This window comes from Puntigrus tetrazona, chromosome 21, assembly GCF_018831695.1.
Source record: "Puntigrus tetrazona isolate hp1 chromosome 21, ASM1883169v1, whole genome shotgun sequence".
Lineage (NCBI taxonomy): Eukaryota > Metazoa > Chordata > Actinopteri > Cypriniformes > Cyprinidae > Puntigrus > Puntigrus tetrazona.
This window is the reverse complement of record NC_056719.1, coordinates 10,700,728-10,717,886: the sequence shown is the minus strand read 5'-3', so window position 1 is coordinate 10,717,886 and position 17,159 is coordinate 10,700,728. Positions and strand designations below refer to the sequence as shown.

Below are 17,159 nucleotides of genomic sequence, written 5' to 3'. Positions count from 1 at the left end.
CAAGACGATGATGTTCTTTTTTTTTAATAAGTGTGAAAATCTTAACTGTTATGATGTATTATTATCTTTTATTTCCATGTTTGAAAAGTTTCGCACCATATTTTCAGGGTGAAACGCTAATGTGGAAGTTATGTTATAGGCTAATGCTCTTAACTCTCTGTAATGCTATACACTTCTCACAACTTAACACCACAGTGTCGGTGGTCCCTTCAGGTTTGATGTATGTGTTACTATGCGGATGAGAAACTTTTGGAGCACCGCTGGTGTGAAATTAAGCAGTCTTATATCCTTGCTGCCCACTATATCATGTCATTAAACCATCAGGCACAGCCGAGACCAAGTGGGTCAAATGCCATAGCTGTCATGGCCTGCATGGTCATGGCCAATTCAGTGAAAGTCCTGACCCAGAGTTGGCTGGCAACGCACAACAAACACTTGAGAGGAAGTGCACATCTGCTCTCGAACAACTGTGTGCTGCTTTCGAACAACACTGCTTACTGTCGTAGTTGAGGTAAACTGACAGAACTGCATTTCACATTGAAATTAACATCACACAAACAAAGGTCGAAACAATGTACAATTAAATTAGATATCGTGATAATTTTAATGCACCATCAAATGATACCTCTGTAACCAGCGTGACCATTCTATTTGCAGTGGTCATTTGAAGGCCCAATACTTACCACAGCGTACCCAGAAGACTTCAGCCCTATCGCCGTGATGATAGTGTTATGGGGCCTGGGGAACTATATTTAGCTGGCCCTGTGACTGCACTGGCTATGTAAGTCAGATTCCACAGGAAACGCTCCAGCACAGCCAAACCAGCACCTGCTGTCAAAGCTGACTGCCACACCACTACCTTAGCTACTACTGGGCCTGGACCACATATCCTGATCCAGACCTCAGCAGCCAAAAAAGAAGGTCTGATTAATCTCCTCTGCTGTCCCTAGCTTAGTGTACTTTTTAAAAAGGCATTTGCCCTAATTTCTTTTTATAGATATCTTGTTTGTTGACACAATTCTTTGACATTTTTCCCTTGATTTCTCATTCAGATTTAACACCTCAGGAGAGCAAAACGGACAAAAAGGAGAAGATTTTGCATGTCTTGGATCAGGTGAGAGAAGTTGCATGAGAATCTTATCCGTATTTTTTTCTTTTATGTGACGCTACTGCCATTTGAGTATTTCAAAAATACATATATAAAATACATTTACATTTACTTTTTTCTTTCTACTTTTAAGCACATAAAAGTAAAAAAAAACTGTTTTTTTATTTTTATTAGAAGCAGTCAGGCTGGATCTCATGTTTCATCGTGATGCAACATGTCATTTTTTAAACCATAAACATTTTTGCACCATAATATATTGTAGGTCTGACCTGCACATCCACCCAAAACTTGTCCGTAAAAGTCCAATACTGCGTCAGAAATTGTCAGACAACACAGAAGGACAATCAAGAAATGTCTAAGTCATCTGCATCTATCAACAAAAAAAACTGTCTGTCTCTCCAACAAAGAGATGAAAGGGAAAGTGACCTAGAGCAGACTGATGATATCACGGATGACTCAGCAAGTTCATACTACACTGCTCTTTGTTCTTTGAGTGAGTACAGTGAAGCTTTAGGGGACACAACACACACTGTCTCTACAGAGTGTCCTGCAGAAGGTGGTACATTTGAGTTCTTGCCTTGCGTTACCCCTATGGAAAGCATCACTTCAAGATCCTTGATCAAAGAAACAAAGCAATCACAGGACTGCAAAACACTGGAAAAGACAATTACAGAGGTGCTCCCTGATGCATCCCAGTGTGACCAGGATAAACCTTCTTCAACTGAAAGAGCATTAGAAACTGAGTCAAAGCATCTGCTGTCAGGTACAACAGCAACAAATATGGATTTGCAGTCAGTAAAGGCAGCCTTTAGAAACCCTGGGCAAAAGCTGGGTAATTCTGACAAGCTTAATTTATCAGGAGAAGATTCATTGGTTAAACCGAGGGATTATTTTGGAGGCAGCAGGACTGTATTTCATACTAACATTAGAACCGCTGAGGAGCACAGCTCCCCAGAACCCATACTCACTTCAAACACTATTTTGATAACGCCTGGGAGAAATCAATACAGCAAGGGTAGGGAACAGGAGCATGGTGGCACAGAGCCAAAAGAGAACCACGCGACACAAAAGCAAAGACCAAGGGAACGTTTGAGTGCACCCAGGCTTGAGAGAGGCGGGCATATTCTGGGTCATACGGAAAAGGAGGGGGAGGGCCAGGGTAGAGGGGTGAGTTGCAGAAAGGAGCAGGTTGAGCTGTCAGTCATGTCTAGAAATAGAAAAGCGTCTGCAAACTGCATCTCAACACTCACAGCCAGCAAGCAGGAGTCAAGAATCCCGACGCACTGTTATTCAGAGCGTATCCCCGCAACCAGGCACCAACACCAGCTACAGAGACTCGCTGATACTCAAACGTTGGAAAAGCAGAGCCGGCAAGGCGTCTGGCAGTCCAGACCACTCTCCTGCAAGCTGTGTAGCAGCTCTTGGCAACCTGCAGACAATACCAGAGGATCAACCAGCATGGGAACAAAGCTTGCTGAAGCCAGTAGTAAGGTGGGGGGCCTTGTTAACCAGGCCCAGGTAAGATCTTCTGGTTCTGAAACTGACTACATGCATGTTTTCAGTTCAAGCTGTAGGCCCTCAAGTCAGCCATCTGCTGATGAAAACCACAACAATTGGGCAGATGATGTTCTCTCTTTTAAAATGCAGATGTATTCGAACACTCAAAACACATCTGCTTGCTCAGAATCTAGCAGCTTTGAGTGTGTTGATGTGGCATTGGAAACCACAGATGAAGTAAACCGGAGCTTAAAGACTGTGCCCAAAAGACAAATTCAACTAAAGAGACGGGACACAGCAGAGGCGCTTGCCAGAGAGAACAACAATCAAACCCATCAGGTTGCAAGCACACCTGTACGGGCCCGGGACATATTTCAGCGTCAACATAGCACCCCTGCAGCTTTTAACCAGGAGTCCCATGTGGCTGATCAAAGGTCAGTAAAGGCTGAGCGAAAACAAAGGCTTCAGAAGTCATTTTCCTTGGATGAATCCTCCAGCAAAACCCAAATGGCTTCCTGTATCATAACAAATGTCCTATCAAAAAAAATGCAACATGAACAGAATCTTCGCACATTGGATGTTCCTGATAAAGCTTTTGCATCTGTTAAAGTGATCAACAGGACTACTACCACTGATGAATGCACCTATTTGTCTGGCAAGGATGCATACACTGAAACTTCCAAACTTAATCAAAGTGCAACTCTTAAGAAGGAGTCCCAGAGAGAACGCAGCCCTTTTCAAAAGCACGGCTTGGTTAGCTCAAAAACACAACCCAAGTTGCTGAGCAAACATGGCTTCAATCCTCTTTTAAATGCAACTGGCAGGTCTGAAGCTCAAGGCAGCAGCACTGAAATAACCGACCCTTCAGAGAATGAGAAAGCAGAGAAGTTGAGCCCAAGAGAGGAGGTGTTTCGGCTGCCTAACCTGAGCCCTGGAGGGAAGCTATCCTGTGACTCAGCAAAGGGCAGAGCGTGGAATTCGAGTGCAGCAACAAATGTAGCCATGAGCACCCAGAGCTCTGAGAAAATCACATCTGAAGAATGCCATACAGTGCAAGGAATCCGTAAACAACACAATTCGACACTATCCAATGTGCTGGAAAAGCAGGAGCAACAGGCTGGCACGATGGAAAGTACACTCAGTCCTACTAATATTGCATGCCTAATCTCTGATTTGGAAGCAAAAACAGTGGATAACACAGTCCAGCAAGCTGATGAGAGCAGTGTTGGAAAGGCACAAGAGAGTGACAGAGAGGAAGTCAAGTCACCAGGACAGTCTGCGATCCCAGGTATGCAAAGCCAAGGCAAATTGAAAGCCATGGCCCCTGTGCATGTAGTAAGAGACATGAGAAGCCTAGTGAAAAACACATACAACATGTCCTTCAAAAGCACAGGGGAACCAGGACATGGAATAGATGGAAGTGCTCCTTTATTTCAGCCATCAGTACACAATTTAAGCAACAACAAGGGTGAAGGCAAGGGAAAGGGATGCAGACCAGAAGAAAAACCCCTGGTACGAAAAGTCGCTCCACCTCTTTCACTGGACAGAAGGAGGGATCACTCTGCAACGAGAGGATGCTCGACTAAGGTAATGCCTTCTGTGGAATCAAATGACAAAACTCATAGTGTTGGATTTACAAAGGTCAGCCCAATTAGTATAACCAAGGCAAACAGTTGTGCCTTGTCAAAGCCCTCAGAGACACAGGATAGCCAAGTTGGCATGAGTAAACCTGATGTTGTAGTCAGCGAAACAAACTTGAAACCGAAAAACAGGACAGACCTGGCACTGCATGCTAAAGAAGAGGCCTCTACTGACAAGCCTACAAAAGGAGACTTAAACAAGGAAGAGCATGAGATGACCACCAGCTCTGACAAACTATTCCCAGTAGCTCTGCAATATTGTTCACCCACAACCAGTTCTGAGCTACAGGACTATGGCAGGATAATCAGTGATGGCCCCCAGACCCCATGCCTTCCTCCCAGGTCACAGAGTTCTGTGGGGCCTCTTTCTGCTTGCATCCTAACGGTTGCCTCAACACCCATGGTTCCCTCATATTATTACAAACCCAGTCCAGTGGGTTACCAGACAATCTCTCCTCATATTGGAGCCGTTCATGGCTATGTTCAAGGGCCTGTCATGTTTCAAACACCTCTTTACAACCAGCCCGCTGCATCAAACAGTCATACCCCCCTAATGAGATCCCTCTCCGAGGATGGAAAAACGTTAGTCCAGCCAACAGATGGCTTAACCAGTCAAGCTCAGAACGGGGAAGCGGGGCTGAAAATATCTTCTCCAGAAAGCCAACACAATACAATCTTTGTTGCTCCCATGAGTGCAGAGGCCAGGCTTGGGGGTACAGGTGTGCTGTATCCAGAAGCAGGAGGAAGTGTAGCAGCAGGACAAACCCCTCGCCAACTGTTGCTCGACCCGGAAACCGGCCGCTATTTCTATGTGGACGTGCCTCAGCTGCCACAGCGGAAGATGCTGTTTGATCCAGAAACTTGTCAGTATGTTGAGGTCCTGCTGCCACAGCAGACCCTACCCAGTGCCGTTTTACCCACCCCCTGTGCCATACCCTTTGCCTCTCTGCACATCCCACCCATGTACACCCCACAGTGCTTACCTTACGTACAGTCACATCCTCAGGTGATTCCACCACCAGAACCATGAAACCTGACGTGGCCTAAAGACTGTAGAAGACAATAAGTCATGCCCAAGGATCAGGTTACCAGTGCCTATTAAGTGTTGGAAAGGAGCTGTTTATAAGCTTCTGGATGAGTGAAACATGTTGACCATCTGTTGCCATGGCCTCAGGCATCAAAGCTGAAAACGTATTCTGTTAGCACTGCATTCAACACTCCTTACTTCGTAAAGGCTACCTCTGGACTTGGCAACTGACATGGGTGAGACTGATTATATCTGTTGAAATGTTGTAAGATGCATATGCATTCACACATTCAGCCTACATAAACAGAGCAGGGGCTTTAAATGGAGAGGGCTCAGATCACCTCTGGTATGGGCAATTGAGACGAACCAAGGGACCGGAGTGTCTTGAGCTTGTTTAGAAGGAATGACAAAGGTCACAATATTGTTATTGTAAATTGTATTTATATTGACTAAATGGCAGTTTAAGCAAAACCATGGCTCTGTTTTATGTAAACAATGACTTAGTTGTGGATGTCATGACAACACTTTATTTTTTTACATTTGTAAGCTTAAACAGAATTTTAGTGTCTTATCCTGTGTCTTTTAAAAATGTAAGGACCAATTCTCAGTATTAATTAGCAAGCATATTACTAGCATATTGGTTGTATATAAGGCATATATTAATACTATACTCTGCATGGCAATATATACAATCCCTTATTGCTATCCAATACCTAAATTTAACAACTACTCATTATAAGTATTATTAATAAGCAGCAAAACAAGGCAAAAGTCATAGCAAACTGTTAGTTAATAATGAGAATTGGACATTTTGGATGGGAATTGGTTTCAAAATCAATTTGCCCCAAAAATGTGTTCATTGTTCTCTTACTGACAACTGACACTTGTTTATGACCTTTGCTTTAATCCACAGAGCCGTTATCCGAGATTCAGGATGGCTTATTGACTATATATAACTGATGCTATTGGGGCTCAAATGTTCTAGTGTCAAATGTGAACACATTGAGAGGATTGATGAGAATGCATTGATATATCCTTAAAAGCAACAAAGATTAAGCACGGTAACCCTTTACAATGAGGTTCAGTCGGATAAAATTTATGAACATTTTAGTTATCATATTCTGACAATGAACAGTACTTTTACAGCATTTACTAATTATGGTTAATATTGATTTTACATACACCCATACATTTTTAACACTTTAATATTTAAGATGAATTACAATTCATAATATGAATTAAGAATGGACAATTCAAATAAATATTATGAATAAATCATTTCTAAATAAATACTGCTAGGTTAATAAATGCTGCAAAACTGTTAATTGTTAGTTCATAATACATGATGTTTTTCTAACCATTTAAACCTTTTGGACAAACATGTTTTAGAGAAACAGAAAGACATTAAAGTTATATTTTAATACAAAATAACTTAAGCACATATTTGTCAAAACTGAATGTCCACATGATTGTTTGTTCTTCTGGATTGCATAGTACACTTTTAGTATTTATAAACATTAGTTACAATAGTATGTATATAAAATATGATTTCTGTGTATTTTAAATATGCAATTTTTCCACTATTTTCTGAAGCTAAACATTTCTGAACACATTTTGTTTAGTGTTAATCACATATTTTGTACATGATCAAGAGCTAATAAATGTAAAAACCTGACCTTCAGTTTCTTACATTTTATTTTTTTACATTTGGTTTGACGTTAAAAGAACAGAGACCCTTTGTTTTCAAAGCGTTCATTCAACTTTTCCTTTAAATGTATGCTCCCATTCTCTTATGTGCATTTTTCTTATCTGTTTTAGATGCAAAACTGAATAAACATATTCAAAATCTTGACACCAAAATTAGTGCTCAGCTGTGAAAAAGGTTTAGCTTCATCCAAACAACATACATTACATTAAACCAAGTCAAATGAAAAATATGGCTAGATTTTGGTGCAGACCATTTCAACTGGAGCATCAATCACACCTTCCTTTATTTTTATGTCCTCCTCCTCCTCCTCCTCCTCATATTTGCGACATGCTGGCTTAAACCCACGGAAAGTGGGACAGATTGGCAGGTAGCGTAGACAGTCCAGTTTCCGGACCAGCCCCATCCCAATTGGAAAGTCATATGTATTTGTTTTGACTGATCCTGAATAATTCTCAGCTGCCCATTCAATGAGACCTCGCTCTTTTCTAGTGCCTGCACACAAAATGGAAAAAATGATGAATGCAGAATGGCACGTGCAATGGTATTTATCCAATGCATTTGTATGTTTGCATACATAAAGCTTTCGCATACCATACCTGGGATTGTGTTATCAAGTACAAACGCTATGAATCCTCCTACAAACATCTCTGTTGTCAGGAGCACTGTGATGATTTGGTCCAGCTCTGCTACACCTGTTAAATCAATCAAAATGTGTCTTCACAGTAATGGGTGACGACAGCTACAGTATTCTTACTGCAAAACAAAATGCATTAGAAAACACTGTCTGGCGTATTAACCTGTTTTAATGCTGCCTGGGTGAGTGTCCAGGTAATTAGGCAACATGAGGCCGAAAAACATGGAGAAACCCAGAACAAAAAGATTTCTGGAGGAGTTCAGATCCACACTCTGTAGGTTTGACAGTCCGACGGCTGTGATCATACCTGTGTACAAATTTAAAACACAACAAGTTTAAACTGTACTAAATACATTTATGCTACAATTAAGCTTAGAACGTTTTTTAAACGTTCTTGAGCTCACAAAGGCTGCATTTATTTAATCAAAAATAAAGTGAAAACTGTAATGTGGAATATGATCACGGTTTAAAATAACAGTTTTCTCGTTTAAAATGTAATTTATTATGATGGCAAAGCTGAATTTTCAGCAGCCATTACCCCAGTCTTCAATGACACGTGATCCTTCAGAAATCGATAATAATAATAATTATTATTAATATCAATATTGAAAAGCAGTTCTGTGCTGTTTAATATTTTTTTGGAAACAGTGACACATTCCTTTGAGGATTATATTATGAATAGAAAAATTAGGATTATATTATGAATGTTTTTGTTAATATTTTGAATTATTTTTATTTTTAATTATATATTATTTTTATTTTTGTTGTGTTTTGTTTTTATTTTTAGTTGTTTTTAAGCATGTTTGCATAGCTTTTATTAATTTTATTTAGTATTAGTTATTTTAGTACAAATGGATATGAAAAATGATGCCTTTTTTTTTTCTTTTGAAATTTTCTTTGATCCAAGAAAAAGACCCAGAATCAATTGATCAATTTAATGCATCTTAACTGAATCAAATCATTAATTTCATTAAAAAAAAATAATGAAATGTTGTAGGTTTGAAATACAAAAATTCAGCTGCAGCAAATCTGCCGTTACTACAGGTTTTCTGAGCTTTTTACTGACACCCTGTGGACAAAGCCGGGACAAAACAACAAGTATGTTACCAAACAAGGTGCAGAACATCCCTCCAAGGACAGGGTCGGGTAAGGAGGCGAACAAGGCGGTGAACTTCCCAATAGTTCCCAATAACAGCATTATCCCTGCTCCATACTGTATCACCCTCCTACTTCCCACCTGCGGGAGAAATCAAGACACCAGGGAAAGCGCAGTTGACACAAAGCAGATTTGCAAAATGAATGGTGCCAGTGTAAACCAAGCAACTTAGTAGACAATCTTATCAGATGTCACATATACAGATATTAAAAGTACATTTACTGAATGCTTTCTAATAAACACTAGTATTATAAAGAGCATAAGAGCTTCCCACTACCTCACCTTGGTGATGCCAAGCACCCCTATGTTAGGACTGGAAGAGGTTGATCCATTTCCTGTGCCCAGCAACCCCGCTATGATACAGCACACTCCCTCTGTAAAGATCCCCCTAGGAATGAAAACCCATAGTAAAGTAATACTAAAACCATTCTATACATAAATCACCATACTACTTCCTCTGGGATAAGCTTCTCCAAATAACTGTTTGCATATAAACACTGAGGGTAATGTTACATGTTTTGAAGCAGGGCAGTATTATAGCTTATAACTTCTAAGGCCTCTTTCTCTCTCTATATATATATATATATATATATATATATATATATATATATATATATATATATATATATATATATATATATATATATATATATATATATATATATATATATATATATATATAAAACATAATCATCTCTCTGTAAGACATTATTACAGACTAACAACTGATATGTATATGCATTTTATACAGTTCAGATTTCATAGATTTACATTACAAGCTATCAGAATTTCTTCTTACCATATATATATATTAGCACTCGTACAAAATGTTTCCTCAACTTTTGGCCTACTCTAATGTGAGCTCCATGTTGTTAGATATATCAAATGCGTTACTTAAAAATACTTTGCCTTATAAAGAATAATTCACCCAAAAATGAAAGATTCTGTCATTAATTACTCATCCTCATATCATTCCAAACCCACAGACGGACCACATGATATAAACCCCTTATAAAGTAATCACGTTGTTTTCTACTGTTTATTGTCCTTACCTATTGATAGCGTGAACAGGAGGAGGTGGAGCTCCGGAGAGACGAGCACAGGCGTAATAGTCTCCAATAGACTCAACGATGCCAGCCAGAGTGGCACTAAACATTCCCAGCACTCCCTCAACCGTCACTGTAGGTAAACCCCACTGACCTGTGACACACACAAAATCTGATTTGGAAAGAGTTCAGCCACTAACTCACCAATACCCTTCCTTCTAATCATTTTACTGTGAAAAAAAAACAGTAAAGTCTTAGATTAGATATTAGCCACAAGTGACATTTTCTGATAAAGAAGCCATTATAAATCATAGGCGCGTGATACAGGAACCAGGCAAGGTCCTTACATGGGTAGGGGAAACGAAACCACGGCGCCTGGGTCATAATATCCCCCCGGGCGTCAGTGCGAGCCTTGTAGCCGTACTTATTCGGGTCGTTCGGCAGGACATCCGTCAGGGTGAGAATGTAGCAAACCAGCCACACCACCATGATCGCCATAATTATCTACTGAAATCAGTATAATCGATTACTAAAAAAAGAAACGTTTGAAAGCGAGCATTTCAACCTTTCAACATTCGCCGCGTGGGGTAATGTGAACTTTGTTCGAGGGCTTATCAAGGAGTTTAATTAAATGTGATAAATGCTGTTTATTGCTTAGCTCTGTGGTTATTGTCTAAATGCGAAGAGCTGCGTGTTGGATGTTAGTTCGTACTGGAAACATCTTGAATATCTGCACGTGCGTGATGTGACAGCCTTTTTGTTTGGAGTAGCTTGGGAAAGGACAGGCCCAGTTCCTCAGATACTGGGCGAACAGCACGATGAGGAAGACGCACCTGGAATGACAAAAAGCACAGACGCGTTAATGCGAACGCAGCTAGTGTAGAGTTAAACGAAACGTATTTGAAGAGCTGAAGGACTCACAGCAGAGACAGGCCCCATTGGCTGCCTGCGCGGTCTCCTGCCGTCTGGAAGACAGACAGGCCGATAAGGGACACTGTAGGAGTGACTGTCAGGGGTCCGATTGAATTAAGCAGGATCCCAGGGATTCCAGCAAACCCTATGACTACCTCAATCAGGCTGGAGATAATGATAGCACCCTGAATCTACAAGGAATTAACACACACACACACAGATCAGAACACAGGAATTTACGAAGGCACTGATGAATGTTTCGGTCTTTGGATACCGGTCACGCACCTCTCGTATTCGTGGTTGCCAAATATGAGAAGTGTTGAGAGGAAGAGACCAGTCTCCGTAAATCTCCTCTGTGAAACCCAAAACCAAGGTTAAGCATTAACTTAGACACACATCTGACCTGAACAATGTGGAATGTAAACAGATTCTTACTAGACAACGCTTTCTAGGAGAAGGGCAAAAATAGTTTTTACATAAATGGGATTCGTGTTGCTTTTCGAAGGAGAGTGCTATATTTTGTTTTAAACAGTGTGTTAAACTTTTACAAACATGTCATGAGATGTGCACTTTTTCCCGCTCCCCCGCGCAGCCTACAGTGTAGTTCAAACTGCTTTGAAGGGTTTGCAAGATTTGGGTTTAGGGTTTGCAAGATTTTGAAGTCTCTAATGCTAATACTAATCAGGGTTAATCCTTCGGAAATCATTTTAATGTGTTTTAATGACACTGGACCACGAAACCAGTCATAAAAATTGAGTTTTATACATCTGGAAGCTGAATAAATAAGCTATCTGTTGATGTATGGTTTGTTAGGATAGAACAATATTTGGCTGAGATGCAACTATTTTGAAATACAAAGGGTGTAAAAAAACATTAAAGTTGTTCAAATTAAGTCCTTTTACAATGCATATTAATATTAAAATTTTGAAAAGTGTTTTTTTTTTTTTTTACATTTAGAAATATTTAAGGGAGAAATTTACAAAATATGTTCATGGAACATGATTTCTCCTTAATATCGTAATAATTTTTGGCATAAAATAAAAATAATATGTAATATAACGATAATTTTGATCCAAACAATGTATTGTTGGCTATTGATGACAGAATTTCCATTTCTGAGTGAATTATATCTGTAAATCCAAAATTGTTTTCAGTAACCTGAGGAGTTTAAACCGTATCGGACAAAATGCAATAACAAAATGAAAAAAAAAAAGAGTAATTGGTTCGCGCAAGATGGAACACACATCTGAAATGATCTACTTTGTAACACTTTTTGTACCTTCAGGAGGACATTTCCATTTGTCCAGTCTCAGAATCGCCTGAGCAGGGATGAGAAAGGCAAAAGCACTTGCCTGGAACAGAGGCAACCTGAATGTGGCATAGAAGAAAAATGTACATTGTGAGTACTAATCGCACGCTTCCATACCAAAGCACACATTAAATAACTCACCTGACACCAAATGTAGTCTGTATGAGTGTAGTGATCCCCACACAGGTGAAGATGGTGCCTACTAACTGGCTGACAGTGTACTGGTCCTGCCCCACACACATGGATTCAGCTAATAGGAACGGTACAGCAATGGTTCCACTGAAGCATGTTAGGTAGTGCTGGAGATCCAGAGGCGGAACGTACAGATATAGGTTTAGAAGGGATAGTTCAGTTTAGAAGGGAGTCAGACTAGAACAGAATTGTACCTGCAGTCCTAGCAACACACACAGATACCAAGGCGGAACATCCTCGATTCTATAGATCATATCAAATCCTGCAGGCTGATTCGGAGTCCCGTCAGACATCTTGGTGGTGTCAGCAGGCGTCTCCTGTACCTCTGTACCATCTGCTGGCGCAACTCTGTCTGAAGGTGGGAGCTAAGAGACAGCATTTAAAACAGTAATGGAGAATTAATACACGCATGGCTCATGCATGACTATGTTATTTGTGTGCGCATCTGTGTAAAATAATTCAAATTCATACTTAAATACTAAAACTAAGAAAAAAAGGAAAAAAAAAAAAAAAAAAATATATATATATATATATATATATATATATATATATATATATATATATATATAATTTACTTATTATTTAACAACAGATAAAGTATCTAACTGCAAAAGACAGCAAACAGACTCTTCATAGTAAACACGAGTCTAGGATATTGAAACGAGCAGCCAAACTAAAACAAATGTAAATCTTTCATATGGAATCATTTTTTCTTTCTTTTTAGAAAATGATCTACTGCTCAGAAGGACTGAAAGTGCAAACCTAGGCCGTGACTGTGACCAGGGTCGACTTAACATGTACTAGTTTCACACTGGCCCTGTTTTTCTGCAGGGTAGACATTTCCTTGATACGCGTGACAAGTTAAGTGCTCAATAAAGTGTTAAACTAGTTTCAAAAGAGATAACATGGATAAAAACATAAGGATACATCACGAAGTAACCAAACTGTATTTTTATGAGATTTTAATAAACATTCTGCAGGTGCTATTGCAAGCAAATACTGAACACACCTTTTCAGTACTTAATGACGACAGAGCTGAAAATACAGCTTTATAATGCCACTAAAAGGACGGTCAGGACCAACTTTGTGCGTGTGTGTGCGTGTGTGTGTGTGTGTGTGTGTGTGTGTGTGTGTATATATAGATGCTCATGAGATCCTTGTTCGTCCTGACCAGTTAAACGTCCTGCTGTTCTTCAGATAAAATCCCACAAATTCTTTAGTATTCCAGCATTTTTGTGTATTAAAAAAAATGACTATGATTTTCAGATCCATCTGAAAGTTAGAGACAACTGAAGGAGTTATATACAACTATTTAAAAAAAAAACACTCACTAATGCTCCAGAAGGAAACACAATGAGCCTGGGATGTAAACTTCTGAACAGAATGAACAGAAGTATATTTGCCTAAATATCACATTTATCAAATGATTTAGTACAGCCCTTCATAGGCTACATTAGATACATGTTTCCCAGAAGACAAAATAAGTTTAATTCACCCTGATCTTCAAATTCAAAGGTTTTCACCTCCTCCTAATGCATTGTGTTACCTTGCATCAGCGAGCATTCAAACTTAAACCTATTATTTTGCCTCAAAGACAATCTTTTATTCAAATTATCTAATAAAAAATAACCCAGATTTTGTATGTTGGATTTGTGTTATACATTATACATTAACATAATTTTGAAAATGTATTAAAATAATTTATCTTGGGTTATTTTGGCCAAATATTTGATTTCTTCCATCAAACCACATATTTCCAACGACATAAGTGTAAAGATTTGTTATTTTGAAAATGCTTGATTACATAAAAAGAAAGCATGTTACGGTCTCATTTAGCACGAATAATTGACTTAATATTTAACTACAGATAATGTAAAGTTAAAAAGTTAACATAAAAGGTGGTTGCAGAAATTAACTTTAGGGGTAAAAAAAGAAAAAAGAAAAGAAAAGTACAAAAAAGTACAAAAAAGAAAAATTACAGAAAAAAGTACAGTGTTACCAAATTTTCTATTTTGAGTAAACAAATATATAACTGTGCATAATAAATAATGAGTGTCATTGACTGACTCATATTGGCCAAAAAGCCAAATTACATAGAAAGCATGTATTATCGAGTGTAAAGAGAAATATATTTAGTATATACAAGTTCTTGTTGTATATTAGGCACTGAGCTAACAATTCTCAATAGATCTAATACTCATATCTGAACATTTGTGCAAATACATAAAACAACGGCCTAAATATTTTGTTTGATGCATGGTTCAAATGTGTAAACCCTCATGAAAATAATATCTAGACATTTCCCTCTAGTAATAAAGAAATCTAGTAATAAAGAAAACCTAGAGATGTCATGACAAATCCTTACTCTCTTTGAGATAAACATCTGCCTTGTGACCCAAATCAGTGTTTTCATTCACAACAATGACTCTATACTTCATAGATATTTTACCTTAAGCTCCTCTGCAGTTTCTGACTGATTCATTGGCCCTTGAAGGATGTGAGGGGCTCTGTGCTGCTGTCTCCCAGAGGCCACGTGAGACCCGAGACCCGGCTGGACGCAGAGCGCTGGTTTTATGGGAGAGCGAGGGACAGAAAGGGACCAGATTAGACAGGTTAATAATCTGCCCTTGGTCCTGGACTTTACTCCCCCTGCCTGTGCTCATCAAAAGGCCGACAGTGTGAACACAACAGGAGCTGTGTTCATGAAGCAACGGGACGTCTCCTTTGGATGTGAACCACAGGGCCCTTAAAAACAGAACATGTGGGGTTATTCTTCAGGGCAAAGGCTTTTAAACGGTTTTATAATAATTGCTTATCTTTAAAGTGTTCATCTTCTAGAGAAGTGTGCGGCCTATAGTGAAAAATAAATGTGAACTGCTGTTAAAGAGCATCGAAATTAGGCAAGATAACACCTCGTGTAGTCCCCGGTGCGTCCGGTAGATGGATCTCGGTAGATTTATAGCTGATAGCTAGCAGTGCAAACCTGTGCAGACTTTCCACTGTAATCCTGAACGCACCCACAATGCAATAATGAACATGTGATTTTTCACATTGTTCACACCTAGATGTGACAGATCTGTGGAGATTTCCACTCGCGTCTGCGGCCAGTAGAGGGAGCTACACATCAACTACTGAAGCAATGACTCTTCTGCGTGAACCTGTGGATTACAGCAGATTTCATAGTTGATCTGCATCTAATATTTTGCCGGACAAGTCAGTAAAACCAGACCAAACTAGGGTGACCAGGATCATTGTCGTCTTAACATATAAAATTGATACTTATCTGATAAAAAAAATAAATAAATCAATCAATAAATCAATAATAATAATAAATTATATATATATATATATATATATATATATATATATATATATATATATATATATATATATATATATATATATATATATATATATATTTTTTTTTTTTTTTAATAGAAAAATATATATCTATGAGGAACTTGTTTAATGTCTAATAAATCGGTTGCATTTGACCGTAAAATAGCGTGACTGAATAGAAGTGCACAGAAACATGCAATAAATTATAGTACTGGAGCAAAACCAAAAAAATATTGCTACGACAAATGGTTTGATTTCAGACCAAATTAACGTTTACATGAGATTTTAAACGTGTTGATTTGGTGATTAAAATTGAAATGAAAGAAAAAATAACTGTACAGCTTTAAATAAGTTTGACGGTTTAGTGGTACTTTAAACTGAAAAAAGGTATCATCCCCATTCTTCAACGGGAACACGAACTTCCGGTTCATTAGAACAATAACAGTGAAGTGCAAAAGCGGTAAAACTGTTTTCTCTAAAAAAAACCCCCAGTATGTTCATAATAATAAAAAAAATACATTCAATTTATATGGCCCTGACAATTTGTAATATCAATCAGTAAAAAGGGCTATTTCATACTGCTATCCACCTTTCTTGACATGAAAATAATTATACGGGTCTAACTTCCGGCCTCATCCGCACCCAGCCATACAAAGGGATTCTTCTGCTGCTTGATATTGAAAATTGGTTTGTCTTATGCTTTTTTAATGTATTATCTTAATTAGCTAGCTGGAAACAAATGACACCGGAAGCCACACCTATAACATTTACGAATGGCCGCGCCCACTCTTACGGAAGGTAATAATAATAAAAAAGTATATATACATTTTAAGAAATAAAACTGATAAAAACGACAAAGCTGAAAATCTAAAAAGATGATTAAAATACAAAAAAAAAAAAAAAAAAAAAAAAATTAAGTATACCAAAATTGCACTAATTATATATATATATATATATATATATATATATATATATATATAAACTATTAACTATTGCTGTTCTCTGACTGCAAATAAACTTTTAAGCTGTACATAATATACTAAAACATATGATATACAACACTTAATATTTACACAGAATGCTGTGACTGACTGATCAGAATGAAGTAGTGAAGAGCGCCACGTAAACATTGATCCAAAACTAAAACCTCATTGGGTGGCATAACAATGACCTCATCAATTACAAATCTTCCCGTTTAGAAATATTCTCTATTCCTTTATTTATGCAATCCATCGCCTTCTGAGGAAGTAGGATATCAAGCAGACACAAGCATCTGCATCACGAAAGGACGAAACGCAGGCAGGCACACAGGAAAAGGCTGTCCGGAGAAGATTTAAGCAGAAGTCTAGGGAAATTCTTTTTTCCAGTTTCACTTATGCAACAAATTTCTCTCAACAGACCAGCCTAGGATCAGAAGAACAGACACAGAGACGAGACGAGGGGGGGGGAGAGGATGCCCAGAGGGGACAGGCAGGAAACCAGTGACGCGCAGGCACAAACACAAACACAGCAATCCCCAAAACACAGCAATGAAGTACCGAATCATTCAGATCGTATCTAAATTACCGTCTGCGGCATCCGTGACACACAT

General features: G+C 38.5%; 2 protein-coding genes across 3 annotated transcripts; one reads left to right on the top strand and one right to left on the bottom strand.

Moving 5' to 3' along the window:
* Positions 1–726: 726 nt before the first annotated feature.
* Positions 727–6,317, top strand: prob1 (proline-rich basic protein 1). 2 transcript variants are annotated; one of them, XR_006247520.1, is made up of 4 exons: positions 727–921; positions 1,053–1,114; positions 1,371–5,508; positions 6,186–6,317. XR_006247520.1 is itself a non-coding variant. In XM_043222058.1 (3 exons), the coding sequence occupies exon 3, from the start codon at positions 1,460–1,462 to the stop codon at positions 5,273–5,275; it is 3,816 nt and encodes a 1,271-aa protein (XP_043077993.1). In that variant the 5' UTR covers positions 727–921; positions 1,053–1,114; positions 1,371–1,459; the 3' UTR covers positions 5,276–5,972. The 2 variants fall into 2 exon arrangements, 1 of the variants encoding a protein (XP_043077993.1); XM_043222058.1 differs by lacking the exon at positions 6,186–6,317 and having other exon boundaries at positions 1,371–5,972.
* A 355-nt stretch (positions 6,318–6,672) lies between these two features.
* On the bottom strand, positions 6,673–14,948 carry slc23a1 (solute carrier family 23 member 1). The gene is made up of 14 exons (XM_043222060.1): positions 14,679–14,948; positions 12,424–12,594; positions 12,179–12,336; positions 12,008–12,096; positions 11,014–11,081; positions 10,738–10,919; positions 10,529–10,649; positions 10,164–10,320; positions 9,823–9,970; positions 9,053–9,158; positions 8,722–8,851; positions 7,778–7,921; positions 7,577–7,672; positions 6,673–7,472 (listed from the first exon to the last, which is right to left on the bottom strand). Exons 1-14 carry the CDS (start codon positions 14,709–14,711, stop codon positions 7,213–7,215), a joined length of 1,863 nt encoding a protein of 620 aa, XP_043077995.1. The 5' UTR covers positions 14,712–14,948; the 3' UTR covers positions 6,673–7,212.
* Between the last annotated feature and the right edge of the window lie 2,211 nt (positions 14,949–17,159).